At 35.6% G+C, this 21,490-nt stretch overlaps 12 protein-coding genes across 12 annotated transcripts; 9 read left to right on the top strand and 3 right to left on the bottom strand.

Moving 5' to 3' along the window:
- Window positions 1-7: 7 nt before the first annotated feature.
- HOM2 (aspartate-semialdehyde dehydrogenase) lies at window positions 8-1,105 on the bottom strand (the record flags this gene model as incomplete). Its single annotated transcript, XM_015610767.1, has 1 exon — window positions 8-1,105. The coding sequence occupies one exon, from the start codon at window positions 1,103-1,105 to the stop codon at window positions 8-10; it is 1,098 nt and encodes a 365-aa protein (XP_015468389.1).
- Window positions 1,106-1,722: 617 nt separating this feature from the next.
- Window positions 1,723-3,342, top strand: POB3 (FACT complex subunit; the record flags this gene model as incomplete). Its single annotated transcript, XM_015610768.1, has 1 exon — window positions 1,723-3,342. The coding sequence occupies one exon, from the start codon at window positions 1,723-1,725 to the stop codon at window positions 3,340-3,342; it is 1,620 nt and encodes a 539-aa protein (XP_015468390.1).
- A 695-nt stretch (window positions 3,343-4,037) lies between these two features.
- Window positions 4,038-4,613, top strand: AC631_01939 (uncharacterized protein; the record flags this gene model as incomplete). The annotated part of the gene is made up of 1 exon (XM_015610769.1): window positions 4,038-4,613. One exon carries the CDS (start codon window positions 4,038-4,040, stop codon window positions 4,611-4,613), a length of 576 nt encoding a protein of 191 aa, XP_015468391.1.
- A 381-nt stretch (window positions 4,614-4,994) lies between these two features.
- Window positions 4,995-6,704, top strand: ECM3 (putative ATPase; the record flags this gene model as incomplete). Its single annotated transcript, XM_015610770.1, has 1 exon — window positions 4,995-6,704. The coding sequence occupies one exon, from the start codon at window positions 4,995-4,997 to the stop codon at window positions 6,702-6,704; it is 1,710 nt and encodes a 569-aa protein (XP_015468392.1).
- A 320-nt stretch (window positions 6,705-7,024) lies between these two features.
- On the top strand, window positions 7,025-7,618 carry AC631_01941 (uncharacterized protein; the record flags this gene model as incomplete). Its single annotated transcript, XM_015610771.1, has 1 exon — window positions 7,025-7,618. The coding sequence occupies one exon, from the start codon at window positions 7,025-7,027 to the stop codon at window positions 7,616-7,618; it is 594 nt and encodes a 197-aa protein (XP_015468393.1).
- Window positions 7,619-7,725: 107 nt separating this feature from the next.
- AC631_01942 (tRNA dihydrouridine synthase) lies at window positions 7,726-9,594 on the bottom strand (the record flags this gene model as incomplete). Its single annotated transcript, XM_015610772.1, has 1 exon — window positions 7,726-9,594. The coding sequence occupies one exon, from the start codon at window positions 9,592-9,594 to the stop codon at window positions 7,726-7,728; it is 1,869 nt and encodes a 622-aa protein (XP_015468394.1).
- Window positions 9,595-9,971: 377 nt separating this feature from the next.
- UTP21 (rRNA-processing protein) lies at window positions 9,972-12,827 on the top strand (the record flags this gene model as incomplete). Its single annotated transcript, XM_015610773.1, has 1 exon — window positions 9,972-12,827. One exon carries the CDS (start codon window positions 9,972-9,974, stop codon window positions 12,825-12,827), a length of 2,856 nt encoding a protein of 951 aa, XP_015468395.1.
- A 161-nt stretch (window positions 12,828-12,988) lies between these two features.
- Window positions 12,989-16,147, top strand: AC631_01944 (uncharacterized protein; the record flags this gene model as incomplete). The annotated part of the gene is made up of 1 exon (XM_015610774.1): window positions 12,989-16,147. The coding sequence occupies one exon, from the start codon at window positions 12,989-12,991 to the stop codon at window positions 16,145-16,147; it is 3,159 nt and encodes a 1,052-aa protein (XP_015468396.1).
- A 179-nt stretch (window positions 16,148-16,326) lies between these two features.
- Window positions 16,327-18,099, top strand: RXT3 (Rxt3p; the record flags this gene model as incomplete). The annotated part of the gene is made up of 1 exon (XM_015610775.1): window positions 16,327-18,099. One exon carries the CDS (start codon window positions 16,327-16,329, stop codon window positions 18,097-18,099), a length of 1,773 nt encoding a protein of 590 aa, XP_015468397.1.
- Window positions 18,100-18,403: 304 nt separating this feature from the next.
- Window positions 18,404-19,366, top strand: AC631_01946 (uncharacterized protein; the record flags this gene model as incomplete). Its single annotated transcript, XM_015610776.1, has 1 exon — window positions 18,404-19,366. The coding sequence occupies one exon, from the start codon at window positions 18,404-18,406 to the stop codon at window positions 19,364-19,366; it is 963 nt and encodes a 320-aa protein (XP_015468398.1).
- Window positions 19,367-19,519: 153 nt separating this feature from the next.
- Window positions 19,520-19,996, bottom strand: AC631_01947 (uncharacterized protein; the record flags this gene model as incomplete). The annotated part of the gene is made up of 1 exon (XM_015610777.1): window positions 19,520-19,996. One exon carries the CDS (start codon window positions 19,994-19,996, stop codon window positions 19,520-19,522), a length of 477 nt encoding a protein of 158 aa, XP_015468399.1.
- A 110-nt stretch (window positions 19,997-20,106) lies between these two features.
- AC631_01948 (uncharacterized protein) lies at window positions 20,107-21,300 on the top strand (the record flags this gene model as incomplete). The annotated part of the gene is made up of 1 exon (XM_015610778.1): window positions 20,107-21,300. One exon carries the CDS (start codon window positions 20,107-20,109, stop codon window positions 21,298-21,300), a length of 1,194 nt encoding a protein of 397 aa, XP_015468400.1.
- Window positions 21,301-21,490: the final 190 nt, after the last annotated feature.

The following is a 21,490-nucleotide window of genomic DNA, read 5'->3' on the forward strand; positions in this document are numbered from 1 at the left end:
CGATTGTCTAGATGATATTCTTGGCTAACAAAATTTCGGCAATTAATATACCAGCTCCAGCAGCACCAATAATGGTGTTGTGAGATAAGACGACCATCTTATAATCTAAGACAGGATCCTCTCTAATTCTACCAACAGAAACACCATAACCGCTGTCTCTATCTCTGTCCAATCTAGGTTGTGGTCTGTCTTGTTCTTCTAAAACATGGATGGTTTGTTTTGGAGCTGAGTGACAACCCAACTTCGAGGCATCACAGACATAATCTCTTAAAGTTTGCTTGATTTGTTCAAGGGATGGAGGTGGTCTGTTGGCGAACTTCAAAGAGATACACTCGGTGTGACCATCACTGACAGCAACACGATTACATTGAGCACTCACTTTAATGTCGTCATCAGATAAGATCTTGAATTCTGTTCCCTTATCATTAATACCTCCCAAAATCTTTTTGGTTTCCCATTCTATCTTTTCTTCCTCACCACTAATGAATGGAACAATATTGTCCAAAACATCAATACCTGGAATACCTGGAGAGAAACCACCACCAGAAATAGCCTGTAAAGTAGTAGATGTTAATAATTCAATTGGACCGTAAGCATCAACCAAAGGCTTCAATGGTGCAACTAACCCTGCAGTCGAACAATTAGAAATACAAATGATAAATCCTTGTTTGGTCTTACCATTAGCCTTGGCATCTTCAACCTTCTTTTCAACAACCGACAAATGTTCTGGATTAACAATTGGCACAATTAATGGTACATCTGCCTCTCTTCTGTAGTTTTTGGCGTTTGAAATGACAACCAAGCCCGCTTCAACAAAGTCCTTTTCGATTTGCCCAGCAAAGTCAGCATCCAATCCCGAAAACACAACGTCACATTCAGCAAATGACCCATCTGGCTTACATTCTTCTACCTTGATGTTTTTAGCGGATTCTGGAAGCAATTCAGTTTGTTTCCATGTAACTGCGTCCTTATAGTTCCTACCAGCTGAACGACCCGAAGCACCTAATGCATGAATTTCAAATTCAGGATGGTTGGCCAAAAGTAAAATAAAACGTTGACCAACAGAACCAGTGGCTCCTAAAACACCTGCTTTCTTTAACGCCATATTTAATGTTTTTTTAATAGATATAAACACTTAAATTTGTTTGAAAAATTAAACATAAACGTCGATGAATCATCTTTTTTATCTCAAAGGTTATGAATCATTCAATTTTCGGTTGGAAAAAGAAAAATGCTGCGATTGCGAATCAACTTGGCTGAACGCTTTCTACAGTGAAATGTACTGATATACCTGTAGGAAATGCTGGGACGATGTTACTCTACAACTGGCATACTTGATGATACTGCTGAAGTGGCATAATGGCTAAAAAAAGATTTACTAAACTGATGCTTATTGAGATAAAAGAGCAAGATCTTCTGTTCAAACTAGAGATACATAAGCTGCAAAATGGAGGAAAAGATACAAAATGTAATTGAAAATCAGTATCATATCCTGGTGGACCCAAGGAAGTTATGCACCTTTTATTGCTTTCTATCGTCGATATGTACTTGTATAGGATATGGAATATGTAAGGTGAAAAATCATGTCGTGAATAATGTCGCGAAGTTTGAAATGTCGCGAAGTTTTCCATGAGAACGCGTGTAACGCTTTGAAAGCATCATGAAGAGAAGACTGTTTGGTATTCCGTGAGGGCTAATTCAGGTACATATATTAGTTGTAGTATGGTTAATACAGATTTTGAGAAGATTCACTTGAATCAATCGAAAAATTATGGTCGTATGCGTATTGCAGACTCAGGGTTGGGTTGGAAAGCGTCTGTAACCAACAATGCATCAGCAAGCAATAACGCCCCATTTTTGTTGCCATCAGAGGAAATATTAGCATCACAATGGTCTCGTGGATCTCGTGGATACGAGTTGAGAGTTCAGACAAAGAATAAGGGTGTGGTGATGTTGGATGGTTTTGATGTGGAAGACTTTGCCAACTTGAAGCAGGAATTACAAAGAAATTTCCAAGTAAATTTAGAACATAAAGAACATTCGTTGAGAGGTTGGAATTGGGGTAAGACTGATTTGGCTAGAAATGAATTGATTTTCCAAATCAACAATAAACCAGATTTCGAGATTCCGTACTCTGAGATCAGTAATTCCAATTTGACTGGTAAGAATGAGGTTGCCGTTGAATTCAATTTGGATGGTGCCAACAGCAAAGCGGGAGATGAAATGGTTGAAATGAGATTCTACATTCCAGGAACATTGGAAAACGAGACTGCTCCTGCTGTTAAAGAAGAGAATGGTGAAGTAAAGGAGGAAGAAACTGAAGAAATCAGTGCTGCTACCGTATTTTACGAACAATTAAAGGATAAGGCTGATATTGGGCAAGTTGCTGGTGAGGCTATCGTATCTTTCAGTGACGTATTATTCTTGACGCCTAGAGGTCGTTACGATATCGATATGTACCCTACATCATTAAGATTACGTGGTAAGACATATGATTACAAAATCCAATACAAGCAAATCGAGAGAATTTTCTCACTTCCCAAGCCAGACGAAACCCACCATTTACTTGTTCTTCAAATTGATCCACCATTAAGACAAGGTCAAACAAAATACCCCTTCTTAGTGATGCAATTTGCTAAAGAAGAAGAAATTGAGTTGGATTTGAATGTTTCGGAAGAAGAATACAACAATAAATATAAAGATAGATTGAAGAAGAGTTATGACGCCCAGACACATCTTGTCATGTCTCATTGTTTTAAGGGATTGACAGAACGTAGATTGGTTGTTCCCGGATCATTCCAGTCAAGATTTTTACAACCGGGTATATCTTGTTCTTTGAAGGCTTCTGAGGGGTACTTATATCCATTAGATAGATGCTTCTTGTTTGTTACCAAGCCTACAGTTTACATCCCGTTTTCCGAGATCAGCAGTATAACCATGTCTCGTACAGGTGCTGGCGGAGTTTCGACTTCACGTACATTTGACTTGGATATCACTTTAAGAGGATCGAATCAATCGCATAATTTCGGTAGTATTGAAAGAGAAGAACAAGAAACCATAGAAAACTATTGTTTACAAAAAGGATTGAGAATTAAGAACGAAGAGAAGTTGGCCAAGGCAATGTTGGCCAAAGCTATGAATGAAACCGCAGACGATGATGACGATGCGGATGTGGATATGGGTAGTGCTGGAGATGATGATGACGAAAGTGCCGATGATGACTTTAATTCTGGTTCTGATTCGGATGTTGCTGAAGAGTTTGATTCAGATGCCTCCGATTCGGATGCAGAAATGAGCGACTCTAACCAAGAACCTCCTCAGAAGAAGCCAAAAAATGAATAAATACGTTCTATTGTAATATATTTAAGTTTAAAGTTAACCTATGCGTCGTCTCTGTAGATTGTAAAGGATGCGTTTCTCAGTTGCAATCTTACCTGCCGTTATTCAATTATTTATTGCCTGACAACATCAAACAATAAACAGAAGGCTAATTAGCTTAAATGGTGCTTGTTTTTACTATTATATATCAAACAATATAAATCCACACTATTCACTACTTACTATTATAAGCCTTGGCCAGCACCATCTCTAATTTTGAATCTTTTTTAATGTGTAACATAATGTCAGGTCTTAGGTATACTGAGAATAAAGCATACAGTGATAACGAGAGTAATTGTTATATATACTGATCCTACACGTTAAGATATAGAGGAGACACGGTGTAGTTACTCTGGGTGTTTGATCAAAAGCAGTAATCTTATTAGCTGAGACGTGGTTTTGTGTTACTTATCCGAATAGGGAAGTTCTGCAAGAAACATCTCCAGCTTAATTGCAAATTATATTTAAAAAGGAATGATTCCAATTATGGCCATAGCCAGCAAAAAAAAAGTCTGTTTTTCAATATTATTGCTAAGTAAAGATATAAAAATAGGGTAGTATCTTGGTGAAAGTCGTTATAGTTTCTGAACTGCCTTATAATACTAGTGATAAATTTTGCTAGTTCGATTCAAGAATATAGAGTACCCAATTTTCCAAACATGACTACAATCATAGGAAAAAACATATCTGCAGCAAGCTCAACAGCTCAATTATTAAATAATATAGAATTTCAGGATTATTTGCTTTATGATAGTTCTTCAGGCATCGATATGGAGGGAAAAGGAGAGAATACTTATAAAAATGTTCCATTAATAGAAGCAACGAAATTGAACCAAAATACAGAAGACATCCCAATACCAGAGAGGTCGCCCAGAAGGCCAGTTAGGAAGAATATGAATATAAGTGATTTTCATCCCAAGCAAAATATTTCAGCCTCGCCATGTTCAGTGCTGGACAGCAGCTCATTTGAATACAGAAATGACGACTCTGAAAAATCCTCTAATGAATCCATTTTCTCTCATGAGGGAATTCTTGAAGACGATCAACACCCGATTTTAGATGAGTTTGGTCTTGACCTCGAAAGCATTGATGATTTGGACTTATTTCTCAGTGAATTAGATATTGATGAAAATGGAAAGTCAAATATAATCTTCGAAGTTGATGAGGTTATCAATATAGTTGCAATTCATTCCAAATCTGAAACCAGACCCATATCGTACATTAATGTTAACTAAACAAATTTGCATAATTTTAACTTCTTCACCGCTTCTTAATAATTTTCGAGCATTTATAAAATGATAATATGATACCCTTTAAATATTTTCTTCTTCCTTTCTTTGTTGATATACTATGTATCCAATAAATAATAGCACTAGTTGATATCTGTAGTGTCGTCACAGGTGAACACGTTATTTGGTGTATGGATGTATATAGCGTTAATTATGACTAAGAAAAAAAAAAATACCCTTTTAATTAATTAAGCCGGGGTTTCTTCCACTCTTCTAATGCCCTTAACTCATATAGACATAAGCTTTTTTATATAGATTTAAGATATAAGAAATACAATAAGACATATCGAAGGTGTATTGTTTATTTAACAAAAAAAGTCATTAAGAATGTCAAGCGAAGTTGGATCTACCCCATTGGGTACGATCATCTATTCTGCGGTGAAGCCTATCTTCAAGATATATTTCATTATTGCATTAGGGTATTATCTCGCAAGAAGGAATATTTTGACTGTAACTACATGTCGAGATATTTCTGACTGTATTGTTACAGCGATCATGCCGTGTTTAATTTTTAATAACGTTGTCACAAATTTGAAAAGTTCAGACATAAAAAGTTTGGGAATAATTTTCTTTACAGGTACATTATTGTTTATTATCGGTGTAGGGTTATCAATTTTGAATAAGATTGTTACAAAATCGCCCAAAAGATGGCTTGGGGGATTACTTTCTGTGGGGTTATTTCCAAATATATCTGATTTACCTATTGCATACTTACAGACTTTATCTAACGGAGGAAAGATATTTTCAGAGAAAGAGGGTGATAAGGGAGTGGCATATGTTTGCATTTTCTTAGCGGCACAGGTATTTTATCAATTTAGCTTAGGACTTTACCGATTAATAGAGTGGGATTTCAGGGAAGAGCTTTTGAAAGAAGAGGAAGAGGAGAAAAACATAGAATCATGTACGAATATCAGCAATGAAGATGTCGTTCAAGAACGATTCGATAGCAGCGGTCGTGTTAGTGAAGATGCTGTTGATGATACTTCAATAGCCTCTTCCTTCTCTTTTAATTCAATTCACAAGAATAATAAAGAAAAGAATCATAGAAAAAGGCATTCTACTTCAGACCAAGATCGGGAAAATGTAAATGATCAGCACAATGAATTCTTAAAACAGTACGAATTACATGCATTACAATCTAACCCAAAATCCACAATTTCTTCTGGTTCCGAAGCATCTGCATCGCAAGTACGCTCTCGGAGAGGATCAAATGGACAGGGATCTATATCCACCAATCATCACTCACTCTACTTGCAGCCTTCTAGATCCAGTGCTATAAGACGTCAAAAATCAGAAGATATTGGCGATGTTATCAATGAATATTCAGAATATGAAGAATGGAAAAACCAAGAAATAAGAAGAATTTCCAGTACTGGAAGTGTTGGCTCGACGAATTTAACACTCCCAATTAGCGAAGTAAAAAGTGAGAAACGGACCAAATGGGCGAAGTTTAAAATGATGCTGATTGAAACGCTAAAGGACTTTGCTGCTCCTAACTCGGTTTCGTTAATCGTATCTATAGCGATAGCCATGTCACCTCCATTGAAGGCTCTTTTTGTACCGAACAATTTCTATATGCCCAATGCCCCCGATAGTCAACCTCCTTTGTCTTTTATTATGGATATTGCCAGTTATGTTGGTGCAGCATCTGTGCCTCTAGGCTTGCTTTTATTAGGGGCTACAATTTCCAGATTGCAAGTCAAGAAGATGCCCAAAGGTTTCTGGAAAACCGCGGTGGCAGTTACTGTCTCACGGTTAATTATACTACCAATCATAGGCGTAGGACTAACTACTGGATTCTATAAAGGTGGTTGGTACGGTGATGACAAATTAATTCGTTTTGTCAGCGTATTAGAGTTTGGTCTTCCAAGTGCAACCGCTTTAGTATATTTCACTGCATTTTACACTGATCCCAATTCAGATGATCACCTACAAATGGATTGTTTAGCCGTTTGCTTGATCTTTCAGTATGCAATTTTGTTCATCACTTTACCATTTTTGGTGACTTTCACGCTCAAAGTCTCTTTGGGATTTTAAGCTGTCTTAAAGACTCATTGAATGCGTTTTCCAATATAATGCACTACATTTAATTACACATTGGCATATTGAAATATATATATATATGTATACATCCATACACACAATAATCTATTCTATTAAACTTAAGAGCAACCTTGGAACATAAATCACGTGCGGCGCTCATTTCATTGCGGTCCATTACGTCTTGCGATCAACTTCACTATAAATATGAAAAGAAAACTGTTAGTTTGACAGTCAATTGATTCAGATTTGTATAGTTTGATAAACAGTAAATACTTCAGAATCAGAAATATATTATAAAGTTTAAAACAGCAAAAATGGCGTTATATTACAATTTAGTTTTCGGTTTATTAATCGTTGAAATGACATTTTTCACCTTCTTATCGTTACCATTTCCAAGAAGGGTGAGAAGATCAGTTCTTTCAACTGTTTCGGCACCATTCCGAAATGAACAATTCCAGATTGCGATAAAGTGTGTGTTGGGGTTCGTGTTGGTTTTATTTATAGACTCTGTAAACAGAGTCTATTCAGTTACCACCGAATTGCATGCATCCTCTCCAAGCAATCAAGCAGGCCCAAGTAGTGGTATTTTGAATGACAGATCAGAAGTTCAAGCTAGAAGGTTCTATGCACAAAGAAACATGTATCTTTGCGGATTCACGTTATTCTTAACTTTAATCTTAACCAGAACTTATTCCTTAGTGTCTGAATTGGTTCTCACCAAGGACAAATTGGATAGCATCAAGGCCAATGGTGAATTGACAGAAGGCTCAGACTCTGAAGAAGTTGCTCAATTAAAGAAGGAATTGGCTAACAAGGAAGAAGCTTTAGAAACTTTGAAAGAACAAGCTCAAGGTTTATCCAAGGACTACGAAAGTGTTTCTGGCGAAGCTAAATCTAGGAAGGCTTAAAAAAACAGAGATTTAAACCACAAATAGTGTATATTTACTTTATATTTACAAGATTTGAATTGCAAATTTTATAAACACCAAATATATAGGAATCTATTTATTTATAACTAAGATTTTTCGTAGGCATTACTCTTATGTTTTGGAACGAATTGAAAGTTTGGACCCGCCTTACCTAAAAACATTTCGGTAATCTTAATCCAATCCTTGTAGTCCGTGGATCCTAAAAGAGTCTCAAGTTCATCTCTACCTTTCCATTGCGGAGGTCTTTGGTTTAACTTTGGTGGTAATCTTTCTAAGATTCCAACAGGAATATATCTATGAGTAAATCCTAAGAATTCACACATGAATCTTCTGGCTAATCCGACACCATAATCATCAGAACCCCAATGCTCAATGGCAAACTTAGCGAATTGACCTATCATTTCTAATCTTTCTGAAGATGACTTATCTAAGTATTGTTGTGCTTCCACCTCTTCAAAAATCCATGGCTTGATTAATGCACCACGAGCAACCATAACTGAATCAACTCCTGGGGTATTGACGGCGTTATACCAATCCTCGTGCGTGTAGACATCACCATTACCAACAAAGTATGTTGGTTGCGTGTCTCTCAATTCCTTATTATCTTCCTTCTTGTTATTCCAATCTTGTACTACGGTCGCAACGTCTTGGACATATGACCAATCTGCCTCTTTGGTGTAACGTTGTTGTCTTGAACGACCATGCAAAGTAATGGCTGCAACCTCATTTTCGCTCAAGATACGCTCAACTAAAGCTTTGGCAGTATTCTTATTTTCCTTTGTACCGGTTCTGATTTTAACCGTGACTGGAATATCACCAGAGCATGCATTCATTCCCTTCAATATACGCAATAAACGAGCTGGTTGTTCCATCAAAGCTGACCCTTGGCCTTGACGGTAAAGTAAATCAATTGGGCAACCACAATTTAAATTCAATTCAGAGACATTGGTTGTCTCCTTATAAATAGCTTCGGCCGCTTTGGCAGCAGCCCAATGCTTAGAAGTAGCAATTTGAACCCCATATCCTGGAAATTCAGTTCTGTGAGCTTTTGGTAACGCCCACTCGGCATTAGTACCTTGCAAGAGAGGTACTGATAATGCCATTTCTGAATACGTAACATCAGCACCCAAAGTCTTCATAAGACGACGGTATGGAAGATTACCGACAGTAGTTAATGGTGAAACAATCTTAGCATTACGTAAATTCAATTTCTTCTTTTCTGCAACTTTGAATGGAGCTTCAACAAAAGTGGATTGATTATCCTTAGCTTCTTCTTGAGCCTTTTCGATATTTGCTTCGTTTTGAACCAAAGAATCTAAATATGGAATCATCTGAGATGCATATTCAAATGTATATTTCTTTTTTTGTAAGCTGGTCTTTTGATCCGCTGTAATCTTATTAACTTCATAATTATTCAAAGCCTTTGCTTTCTCTACTTGTTCAAGATCTTTGAGTAATCGGTGGGTCTCTTTGTTGTAATGTGAATGCAACCACCTACACTTCAAACCAGCTGGACAATACCCAATAGCAGTATAGACTGGGCAGTTACCCTCGATATCTTCTGGTTTAGATGCAATATATTCCTCAACATTATGCGAATTACGGCAGTTCTCTGCTCCAAATCTACACTCTTTAGGGTTTTCTGGATCTAACAAAGTGGAGCATAATCTGACTTCTTCATGTTGTTGTTTCAAATCACGCTTCTTGTTTTGCCCTCTTCTCTTCTTATTTCTACCTCCTTTTCCACTTTCTTCTTGCTGTCTATCTCCCCCTTCAGCTTCATCATCGTTAACGTATTTTTCATCTACTGGTACATCTGGGTTTTCAACAATGTATTCAGCCTTGATTGGGGCAATTCCCTTAGCAAAGTGATCATGTCTAGGTTCAATATGAGCCTTCTTTGTTTCTGGGTCTTCCGGTTGCTCGGATGCTCTCTTCTCAGGAATATTGGACATTATTTATGAGATATTAGTGATAAGAAGTAGACTGATTTTTCAACTTTTTTTCTGTGAAAAATTAATTTTGCATCCCGCTCTTACATCAAAATCTGTGTTTTCTACATATATAGACAACAGATTACTATATTGCCTACAAATGTGGAACTACGCATATTACTCTTATACATTAAACACCCTTTAACCCACGGTGACACATATATATTTGTTAATGTAGTATAATTCACTTCAGTATAAGTACATCTTGGTAGAACTCATCTCTTCCCTAATTATATACAGGTTATCGATTTAGTACCAAAAAAATTTTCGAATCATACCTTTAAATGAATATAGAACCTAGTAAGTTTAAGCATTTTAATACAAACAAATATTGTATTATGGTGGAACCTGTGGATAAAAGAAGAAAGCTCGATGAAGCTCTTACATCGAGTAACGGTTCAAGCTCAAAATCTGCTCCAAAACCATCAAAAATCTACAGTCCTTTCAGAATTATCGGGAATGTTTCTAATGATATACCCTTTGCCATTGGTACATTAGGATCTACATTCTACATAGTTACTTCAGTTGGGAGGTCATTTCAAATCTACGATGCTGCTACTTTGCATTTATTATTCGTTTCCCAATCGCAGACTCCTTCTAGGATTACAACATTAACTGCCCATTACCATTATGTATTTGCGGCATATGGTAACTCGATTGGAATTTATAAAAGAGGTAGATTAGAACATACTTTGACATGTCCTACAAATGGTACTATAACTAAGGTGTTAGTTTTCGGTGAGTATCTTATAGCAACTTCATCTGAGAGTGAAGTATTTGTACTCAAAAAGCCAGCAGGATCTAAAATAGCTACCGAGTTATACACCACTTTAAAGTCCATAAACAGCAGTATTGATGGAGATATAGTGGGATTGATTCATCCTCCTACCTATTTGAATAAAATTGTTGTGGCTACAACTGGTCATATTTTAATTTTCAACATTCGTACCGGTAAATTGTTATATAAGTCACCAGATCAACAATTTATTGAAAATATTTCATGTATAGAGTCAGCTCCTGTTTTAGACGTTATTGCAATCGGAACAACCGTTGGAAGCGTCTTTTTATACAACTTAAAGAAGGGCAAGATTTTGGGTTCTAAAATTGTTGCTGCAAGTCAAGATGCTGTTGCTAAAGTTGTCTCCTTGTCATTTAGAACTGATGGATCCCCGCACATAGTTGCAGGTTTAAACAACGGTGATTTATTCTTTTATGATTTAGCTAAAGGTTCTCGTGTTCACATTTTAAGAAACGCACATAAAGAAGCACATGGTGGTGTTGCAAATGCTAAATTCTTAAATGGTCAACCAATTGTAGTTACCAACGGTGGTGATAACCATTTAAAAGAATATGTATTTGACCCAAGCTTATCAGCATCCAACTCGTCGATCGTTTCCCCTCCACGTCATTTAAGGTCAAGAGGAGGACATTCTGCACCACCGGTTGCAATTGAATTTCCTAACGAAGACAAATCCCATTTCATATTGAGTGCCTCGAGAGATAGATCATTCTGGTCATTCTCTTTAAGAAAGGATGCACAATCTCAAGAGTTATCTCAAAGACCTGTAAAGTCGAGCAATGGGAAGAGACAAGCAGGTCCAGTTTCAAGCATGAGAGAAAAATTCCCTGAAATCATATCAATTACCTCGTCTCAAGCTAGGGAAGGTGAATGGGAAAATATTTTGACTGCCCATAAAGAAGATACATTTGCCAGAACATGGGACTCAAAAAATAAAAGAGTTGGTAGTCATAATTTACTGACTATTGACGGAGGAATTGTTAAGTCAGTGTGTATTTCTCATTGTGGTAATTTTGGTTTAGTCGGTTCTGCATTAGGGGGGATTGGTGTATATAATTTACAATCAGGAATGTTGCGTAAAAAGTACATTTTACACCGTAATAAAGCGGTTACTGGTCTTGCAATCGACGGTATGAACCGAAAAATGGTTAGTAGTGGGTTAGATGGAATAGTTGGATTTTACGATTTTACTCAACTGAAATATTTAGGTAAATTACAATTGGAGGCACCTATTACTTCGATGATTTATCACAAGTCTTCAGATTTAATTGCATGTGCATTGGACGACTTATCTATAGTCATTATTGATGTCGTGACTCAAAAGGTCGTCAGAGTATTATACGGTCATACTAATCGTATAACAGGTATGGACTTTTCGCCTGACGGTAGATGGATTGTTTCTGTTGCTTTAGATGCTACTTTAAGGACTTGGGATTTACCGACAGGTGGTTGTATTGATGGTGTTAGATTGCCTAACGTTGCAACTACTGTAAAATTCTCACCAATTGGTGATATGTTAGCCACAACCCATGTATCTGGAAACGGTATTTCATTGTGGACCAATAGAGCACAATTCAGACCAATTTCTACTAGACATATCGAAGAAGACGAGTTTTCAACTATGCTTTTACCAAATGCATCAGGTGACGGCGGTTCAACTGTTTTAGATGGAGCATTAAATGAAGATGACTCTGATGTCACGGAGGCATCGGAAACATATTCTTCCTTAGATCAAATTGATGAATCTTTGGTTACTTTATCATTGGGTCCGCGAGAAAAGTATAATACATTGTTGCATTTAGACACTATCAGACAACGTAATAAACCAAAGGAAGCACCAAAAAAGCCAGAGAATGCTCCATTCTTTTTGTCTTTATCTGGAGAGGCTGTTGGTGATAGGGCTTCTGTAGCTGAAGCAGAGGGTAGTGCGAAAGGGTCTACCTCTCTTGATGAAGAGGACGAATCTAGTTCAAAATTACATAAATTGAAGTCTAATGGCAGTCATTCCTTTGAGTCTAAGTTTACTAAGTTGCTTAGAGAAGGTAGCGAAGAAAATGACTATTCTTTGTTCTTGAAATACTTGATCAATGCTCCTCCATCTACTACCGACCTTGAAATTAGGACTTTGAATTCATTCCCACCATTAACTGAGATGGCCAATTTCATCCTGGCCTTATGTCAAGGAATGCGTAATAATGATAATTATGACTTATACCAAGCAATTTTTTCATTATTCTTAAAAACTCATGGTGATGTTGTTCACAACTTTAAAGATGAAGAAGGTTTACAAAATGCCCTCGAAGAATGGAGTACATTAAATAACGATGGCAAGGATAGAATGGACGAATTAGTAAAATACTCTTCCGCTGTCATTAATTTCTTGTCAACTGTTTAGTATCATAGAATATATATATATATGTACGTAAGTATCATCATAATAGAATACCAGTAGTTGAATTTGTGTCATGAAAATAGTACTCGCTATTTATCTAAATCCTAGCATATTTACATATCAAGAATATAATGGCGAGTAAAATCTAGGAAGATACTTCAATTATGAATATAAATGTGATAAGGCCATTAACATGGCTTCATCTACAGGCAAATCAGAAAATTTCTGCGGTCAATCGTTTCAATGATAAGTTATTCTTAGGTTTAACTGAGGGGGATTTAAAAGTATATTCTATAAAACCATCTAAAGAAGAACCCTCTGATTATCCAGATAATATAAGGCAAACGAAGTCCTTTAATGATACCAAGTCCCTTTTCAATAATAATGATCAATTGCATATATTTAATTTAGAAACTTCTTTTAAAAATACTACTGGTAATAATACCGCTATAGACAGAATTCATATCATTTCAAATGCATCAAATACCAACGATAAGGAAAGATATACATTAATAATATCTAACCTGAACTTAATAAGGATTTATGAATTTGTAGGTACAAGCTTAAACCTAATTGAGGAAGTGGAGGATCCCAAGGGCTACGTCGACTATATAAGTGTTCGTATGGGACAACAAACATTGCTAATAACAGCGGCAAAGAAGACACTTACCATCTATGAATTAAAGCGTAAATCACGTAATATATTTCTGTTGCAGAAGCTTGAGGAGATTATTCTTAAAGATAAAATAAAAGCCTTACATCTTTTACCCCAAATTAATAGAAACCAAGTTATCATAGGGCTTTTAAGTGATTTCTTAATAGTTGATTTAGAAAACAACTTCAAGATATATTCTGTTCCATTTGATGAGATGAATCTAGGAAATTTTATGCATACCACATCATTCAGTTACTTTGGATTATCTAAAACTGGCCCGGAAATACGTATTATATCAGTGAGTAATGAAGAAGTATTATTAATAAAGGATACACAAGCAGCAAAATTAAATATTGAGGGAGAATCGTCAGCAGTTGTAAATACTCCCGTTAAATTTCTGCTGATTCCGTTATTTGTAGCATGCTTTGGTCCATGTTACCTTTTGGTTGTCTATAATAAAAGAATGGAAATTATAGATATTCAAAGTGGAGATTTAATCCAGAAATTTCAACATAATATTAACTCAAATTATATATCAGGATATTATTCAGGTAATGATATATTTTTGGGTTCTGGCTTAGACTTATTGCATTTCAGCATTCTTGATTACCAAAAGCAAGTACATCAATATTTAAACTACAAGGAACCTACAGGGTTTAAAAGAAATATTAGAGATATTAATTCTGATTTAAAGCTACTAGGGATTACAAAGTCAATCTCCTTAGTCTCGAGATTGAATAATGAGAATGAATTTTTTAATAAGAATAACGGATCAAATGAGAAGAATAAACAATTATTGCTTAGAGATTTATATAAATCGAAGGCTTTAATATTGTTTGAATCATACTCTAAGTATCATGAGGCTTTAGTTGAGATTGCTTCTGATTGGATTGTATCATACAAGGATATCCTTCCTTTATTTCCTGACTTTCTTAATGCTGAAAAGCAAATAAATGATGTTGCAGCTAAGAATACTTCTCATGAACCTTCATCAAATGTTGTTAATAAAATATCATTGGAGGATATTCTGTCTACATCATTAGGGCATACGACAACTGCCGATTCTGCTACAGATTATGACTTGGCAGAATCGCCAAATTTTGAGAGAACATCGACGGAGTCACTTAAGGGATCCAAATCAGTTCCTGAGCATTCAAAGTCGACTAATATTAGAAAATTCAATAAAGCTGTGAGTAATTTGATAATCTATTTTACCGAACAAAGAAGAATTCATGCAAACTTTTTCAATAGTGATTCTGATTCAACTCCTTCGATTAAATGGAAGGGTATTGATATAACACCATACGATATTTATCCATCTTTGGATCCTGATAATCTAGAGAACCAACTAAATCAAATAGTTTCAATTATAGATACAGCATTATTTTTATGTTATTATTATACTAAGCCAATGCTTCTAGGACCATTGTTAAGGTTGCCGAATAATAAATGTGATACGAAAATTGTTCATAAATGCTTATTAGCTAATTTGCATCAACACAGCAAAGAGCCATCATTTATTAAGGAATTACTTGATTTTTACTATGGACGTGGTTTACACAAAGATGCCTTAGAAATGCTTTATAAATTAGCTCATGAAAATACGAACGACCACAATGACGACTTTGATGAATTTTTAAGGGGACCTGCATTAACTGTTCAATATCTTCAAAAGCTCAATGGGGGTGATTTAGCTTTAATTTTTGAATTTGCGGAATGGGTTATCAAAGAAAATGACGAGACCGCATTTAAAGATGCTGAATTAATATTTATGAATGATTCATATGAATGTGAAAGTTATGATCATTACAAGGTTCTTGAATTCCTTGTAAACACTATAAAAAATGACTCTATAGCCGTACGATATCTAGAATGGTTATTATTTGAAAGTGAAATATTGAAAAAAGCTGAACCAAATAAGACTGTACTGAAATTTCATACAAAATTATGTTTATTATATTTGAAAAAGATTATAGAAATACAATCTGAAGACGAGGACTTCGCAGCTTCCCAGTATTATATTAAATTGAGTGACATGCTTAAAAACACGACTCTATATGAGCCTTGGACGGTTTTAAACGCTATTCCGAAAACAGAAGATATGTTTCTTCGGTTAACAACATACATTTACAAGAGATTAGGTGAACACGACAAAGCCATCGATGTTCTCTTCAATCAGCTAGAAGATTTGGACTCGGCCATGAAATACTGTTCTGATGTCTATTACCAACCACACAACAAACAAACTGGTGAAAGATTATTACATAAGTTACTTGACGATCTATTACAACACACAAGCGAGAATATATCCTCCATCGAGAAATTATTGTATACCCAAGGGTCTAAAATGTCAATCCTTCGTATTTTGACTAGTTTACCTAACTCATTCCCCCTTTATAAATTAGAGAAATTTCTCAGTCAACAACTACGATCCTCGATGGATTCTGTTCACGATACTAACGTAGCTAGTCAATTATACAAAGTTGGTTCAACCAAATTACAAGATAAATTGCAAACAATTCAAAGCGAAGGGTATACGGTTGAAAGTGGAAAGCAATTATGCACTATTTGTAATAGAAAATTGGGCTATAGCGTATTGAGTGTTGGTAAAGATAAACAGATAGCACATTATGGTTGTTATCAAAGAGAGCAGATAGATACTATTTGAAATATAAGCTGTACATAGAAAGTGAATAATAGTATGATAATGCGTGCACTACACAAACATGTAGTCCAAACCTCACCATCGCTATTGTTGTATTATGGAGGTGTACAATCTCTCACGTAAAACATTTGTTATATACATATACACCATCGAAGAGGATCAGCTATTGGTAATCAATCGATATGTCTTCGGATGACTCTAAATTAAATGCTGATTCTGGATCACGTCATGGTTCCGGCTCTGGCTCAGACATAAAGCTTCCACCAATCTCTTTTTTATCCGGACATGGGAGACCACATAACAAATTACCCTCCGCTTCGAATATGGGAATATCTTCATATTTGTCACATCATTCGGGAAGCTATTCGAGTCAATCGCCAGATCCTAATGATGAACACGCAAATAAAAAAGCTAAATTAGAAGATGCTAACGCGGAGCTGCATTCTCATAACAAAAATACTCAAAAATCGGCATTGCTAGGTCTTTATAATGCTGCTAACATGTCACCAAATGCGCAAGTCACTCCTATTAACGAAACAAAAGTTCACGATAGAGGTTCAGAACAACAGTCCCGAGCGTTTTCCAATTCGTTTCATCATGCACATAATAATCAAGCACACAATACTCCGTCGGACATTCTTCCACATACCCATACGAATCCTCATCACCATCACCATCATCACCATCATCATCATGTACATCGCAATTCTCCTGGTGAGTCGTCGCCAAATGGCATTCCACATATACATGATGGAAACCATGTTCAAGCTTTGGCAAGAGGTGAAGAAGATACACCAGAAGCGAAACAAAGAGATGTAACACAAAATTCAGAGAACAGAATAGATCCACATCGTTCTCATGAGATTAAAAAAGAGGAGGATATTACAACAGAGAAATCGGAATTCAATTCAAGAAAGGCGGACGGCAATGAGCAGGTACCGAACCTTGAGAAAAATCAGCCAGAACAACATGATGAAGACAAGACAAATGACTCTCAAATAGCTAATGATATCACTGAATCCAGTGAGAATGCGGTTGAAATAGCGCCAAAGAGTTCACAAAGAATAAAATCTAAACGAGTTAGCATTGACAAGTCACAGTTGCTTGAAATATTAAAAGAGCTTTTCCCACACCGCCATAACTTAGGTACATTAGTGTACAATCCCACAACCACTTGGTCAACGTTACAAACTGCACAGTTGACAGGATTAAAACCTGAACATCATGAACGCTTTCAGCAACTAAAGGAAGATTATGAAGATAAACTTAAAGAAGAATATTTCAGAAATAACTTTAAATACATACCTATGATTCCACCGCTTTCAAACGACTACATCAATTATTTGCTTGAAATTAAGATTCCTTACAAGTTTATTAAATTATTCAAGGAAGATCTAGATGATGGCAATATACCCCTCAAACGCCAAATATGGGGTGGTGCCAGCGGTATATATACCGATGACTCTGATATTTTGTTAGTTCTTACTCATTTAGGTCTTTTCAGCGGAAACGTGGATTTGACCGAGTGGAATGAAAAATGGACGTCCGACGATATTATAACTCCTCTTGATGCTAAGAATGATGCTAGCGAGATACACGGCGACTTGTCTGTGACAATTTTGTTGTTACCTCCATTACCGGAATATCATGGATATTATGCGAACGGTATTAATTCGAAACCTTGGATCCGTTACAATAAGCATAATGGATTGTCATATGCGGTCTATGACGTCAAGTGGGAAGGCTACGGGAGCTATTTACGTGATAAAACGTTATTTAAAAGATATCAAACCGAATTATATGAAGATATAGAAACAACTAAAGAGGAATTATCGACAAAAAAAGGCTGGAGCTTTAATTTTGCGTATTACAAAAAGCTCAAGCATAAGTTCGAAACCTTGGATAAGCAAACCCCTGAAAAAAGTATTAAGGATTTAAATACTGACAATAGTTAATTTTGTATAGTTCGTTATCATGTATTAATATATGTCTTGGAATAGACTTTAGTTGATAAAATTTTGCTCCTGCATCGAAATTTCATCTCCCCGATATTGATGGTTAAAATTGTTTGTTCTTATCCTGATCACAGTTAAGCTATAAGGGTACTGATTTGAAATGCAGTAGAGCATATAAAATATAGATATTCGTTGAGTTATATATATTGCTTGTGCTATTTCCTAAACCTATTTTTTATCGGGAGTTTTCATCATAAAACAACTAATAAAACTATAAGTATCTTTACAAAACTATAAGCTTCTAATGATCAATAGCATAGAAACGTCAACAGAGAATTCATCATTTCAACCTAAATCTATTCTTAAGAATTCAAAATCAGTGCCAACTTTACATACCAGAACTACACCCTCAGACAGAAAAAGTTCCCATCCCAAAAAAAAAGTGTCTAGTTTTATCAAAAATATATCGATACTGTGGAACTTATTGCGATTAAAAGTAAGATCATTATCAGAAGAAGTATTCACAACTGACGAAGTAGTTGATGATCTATTTGTTGATACGGATATAGACGATCCACTCGAAAGACTAGCAAGAAATAATAGAGGGTACGCATCAACAGAAGAGAAGTTTTTGAAAGAGTTCAAGAAATACAAGACTCTAGACAAAATGCATGAAGAATACGTACAAAAGAATCATTCTATGCATGAGGAGGTGAAATCATCTACTACTGCAGTTTCTGATGGTCAGACTAAGGGTCTTTCATTACAAGACATTATACGGCAAATTTCAGACACCTCGAATTCATCAAAAACTCCATGCAACGATTCAGATGAGGAAGAGGAAGGAAATGATGATAGTTTGAAACTGGCTACATACCATGATGTTGATATCTGTAAGATGAGAGAAGATTTGGCTTTGCAATTAAAGCAGATAGCTTCATCAGGAAGCATTACAGATACTTCGAAGTCTACTTTGCGTGAAACAGGAAACCAAATCAACATTGGAGAAACATTATGGGAATATCGTCGTTCCAAATGGTTAGCGACAGATTCTGAAGGAGAATTAAGAGCCAAAGAACACATGCAACAGCTGTCCATAGCACATATTCCAAAAAACTCGTATGTTCGCATTTATAATAACTTAGTTGACAAAGGAAGGCTTTTAAAAAATGACAAGCGTATAAATTTGAGTGATCTAATCAAGATCATTAACGCTGGTTGGATTTCCGAAGAAAGATGGGAACGAGCTGCCAAAGGTTTAGCATAAAAGCGACTATATTTGTCTTCATAATAAAAAGAATATTATAATATAATAATAATAATAATAATAATAGTAATAATAATAGTAATAATAATAGTAATAATAATAATATACAGTTATATATAATATATGAGTGTGTGTGCACGTCGTTTAATGACATCATTTAGTAGGATCCTTGTTCAGTTTAATGAGCTTTAAGGTGTATTCCAATATCCTCAAGTCCTGGTCAATCAATTCTGATCTTCTTTGAAACTCATCTACGGAACTGGTTTGTTTATTCGTACCATCGTAAGTATGCAATTGCAATTTACTATTACTCTTGTTTATAAGGTTTGTAAGATTTCTTTTATCATGCAAAAGTGCTTCATAATTCACAGACACATCTTCTTTTAATTGTCTATCAATCTCTTGATCTAATTGATGAATCGTGGTAATTTTATCTAAAACTGGTGGGCATTCGTTGCCATTATTTGAGTTACTTCGTATCAAGGATGCGAGGGTCCTATGTAATTGCTGTGATAAATGTGACGACTCTTGTAAATGTCTCTTTTGATTATGCTTGGCTTGTAGGAGAAGGTTTCCATGCAGATTGGGCTGTTGTCCTTCATTACCATTTGGTACGTCTTGTGTCGGCATTTCTTCTGTTGTTCCTAAAGCGTTATTTTTGTCTGGAGATTGATCCGATATTTGTATTCTCGCTAAATTAAGAATATCTCTTTTAAACACAATAGACAAATATACTACATATGAACACAGATAATATACAATTTCTTTCAAGAGAATCCCTTTTCTTGAAGTTTCCTACTGTGCCCCTTGATAAGTACAGCGTTGAAGATTTATTGGAAGGCATAAAATCCAAACGATCATATAATGAGATTATAGATTTGACTTACTATCTCTTGAAGAACAATTCGTTATCGTTATCGGAAATCTTGAAAATATGGGAAATTCGGTTAATATTGCATTTATTCAATAATCAATTGTCCTTTGCTAAGAAGGAAGCCATTAATTTAAACAATGCCTTGTACTTGAATGAAAATAATAATATTGCCCCAACACAAGGGCAACAGGCTCAAAGTCCAAATAGTAACAATGATAGTAGAACAAGCTCCATGAATTCAGCAACAGGTAATACACCGAGCCCGAATCCTGGATTGCAGCCAATATACCCGTTACCAAAGAACAATAATGGTGTAATTGAACATAGCCTATTAATGATGATCCTTAGATTGAGATCTATACCGAACTTGAGTCTTGTCAACGAGTTTTATAAATTATGCTATCAACTAAGGTTAAGATCTTCAGGTGCTCAAGAAGAGAAACTGGATTTACAATTAAAATTGATCAACTTAAGCTATGATATAATTGTCATACTATGCATCACCAAAAATTATCATACATTACTCAATTACTTGGAGTCGATTCGATATGAATTAGTGTTACAAAAGAAACAGGGCCTACTCTCTGATACTTATAAACAGTATCTATCAAACGTGACATTACTATGGGTGATTATTCTCATCATGGTGCATGTTCGGAATGGAGCAAAAAAGGACAAGTTGACAGATATAATCACCAAATACTATCAACAGGCGTTTGAAGACGATGTGTACGAGTTATCTATGAATAGTTTGTCTTATATCTTATCGCATATACTGCCTCTCCCGTCGTCAGATGACATGGCTAAGGTGCCACCAGGTCCCTTAACCATACTGCATTTGGTACAATTAGTCCTACTGGGTAATATCTCTGGAAGAATAATATGCTCAACCATTGGGTTGTGGGATATCTCGAATGTTCACGGATATACCTTGACCAAAGATGACGAGTTCAAATTAAGTCGCCAACCTAAGGATGTCTCCAGTAATGTATTATTATGTTACGATGAATTAACCAATGACTGGGGAAAATTCATTTACAAGGTATATGGATTAGAATAATTTATAAGAATAAACACACAAGTCTAATCTATTACCTCTACTTGCTCGAAGCACACTGACACTTCAAGTCTTTTTGCAGTAACTACAAAGTGCATCGTTCCAATCATAAGCACTAACCTTCTTTATATACTATAATGCCCAATCTACTATATCACATTATCCAATTAACCTAACGGATTTTTTTATAGTT

The sequence above is a fragment of the Debaryomyces fabryi genome, assembly GCF_001447935.2.
Source record: "Debaryomyces fabryi strain CBS 789 chromosome Unknown contig00030, whole genome shotgun sequence".
NCBI classification, from domain to species: domain Eukaryota; kingdom Fungi; phylum Ascomycota; class Pichiomycetes; order Serinales; family Debaryomycetaceae; genus Debaryomyces; species Debaryomyces fabryi.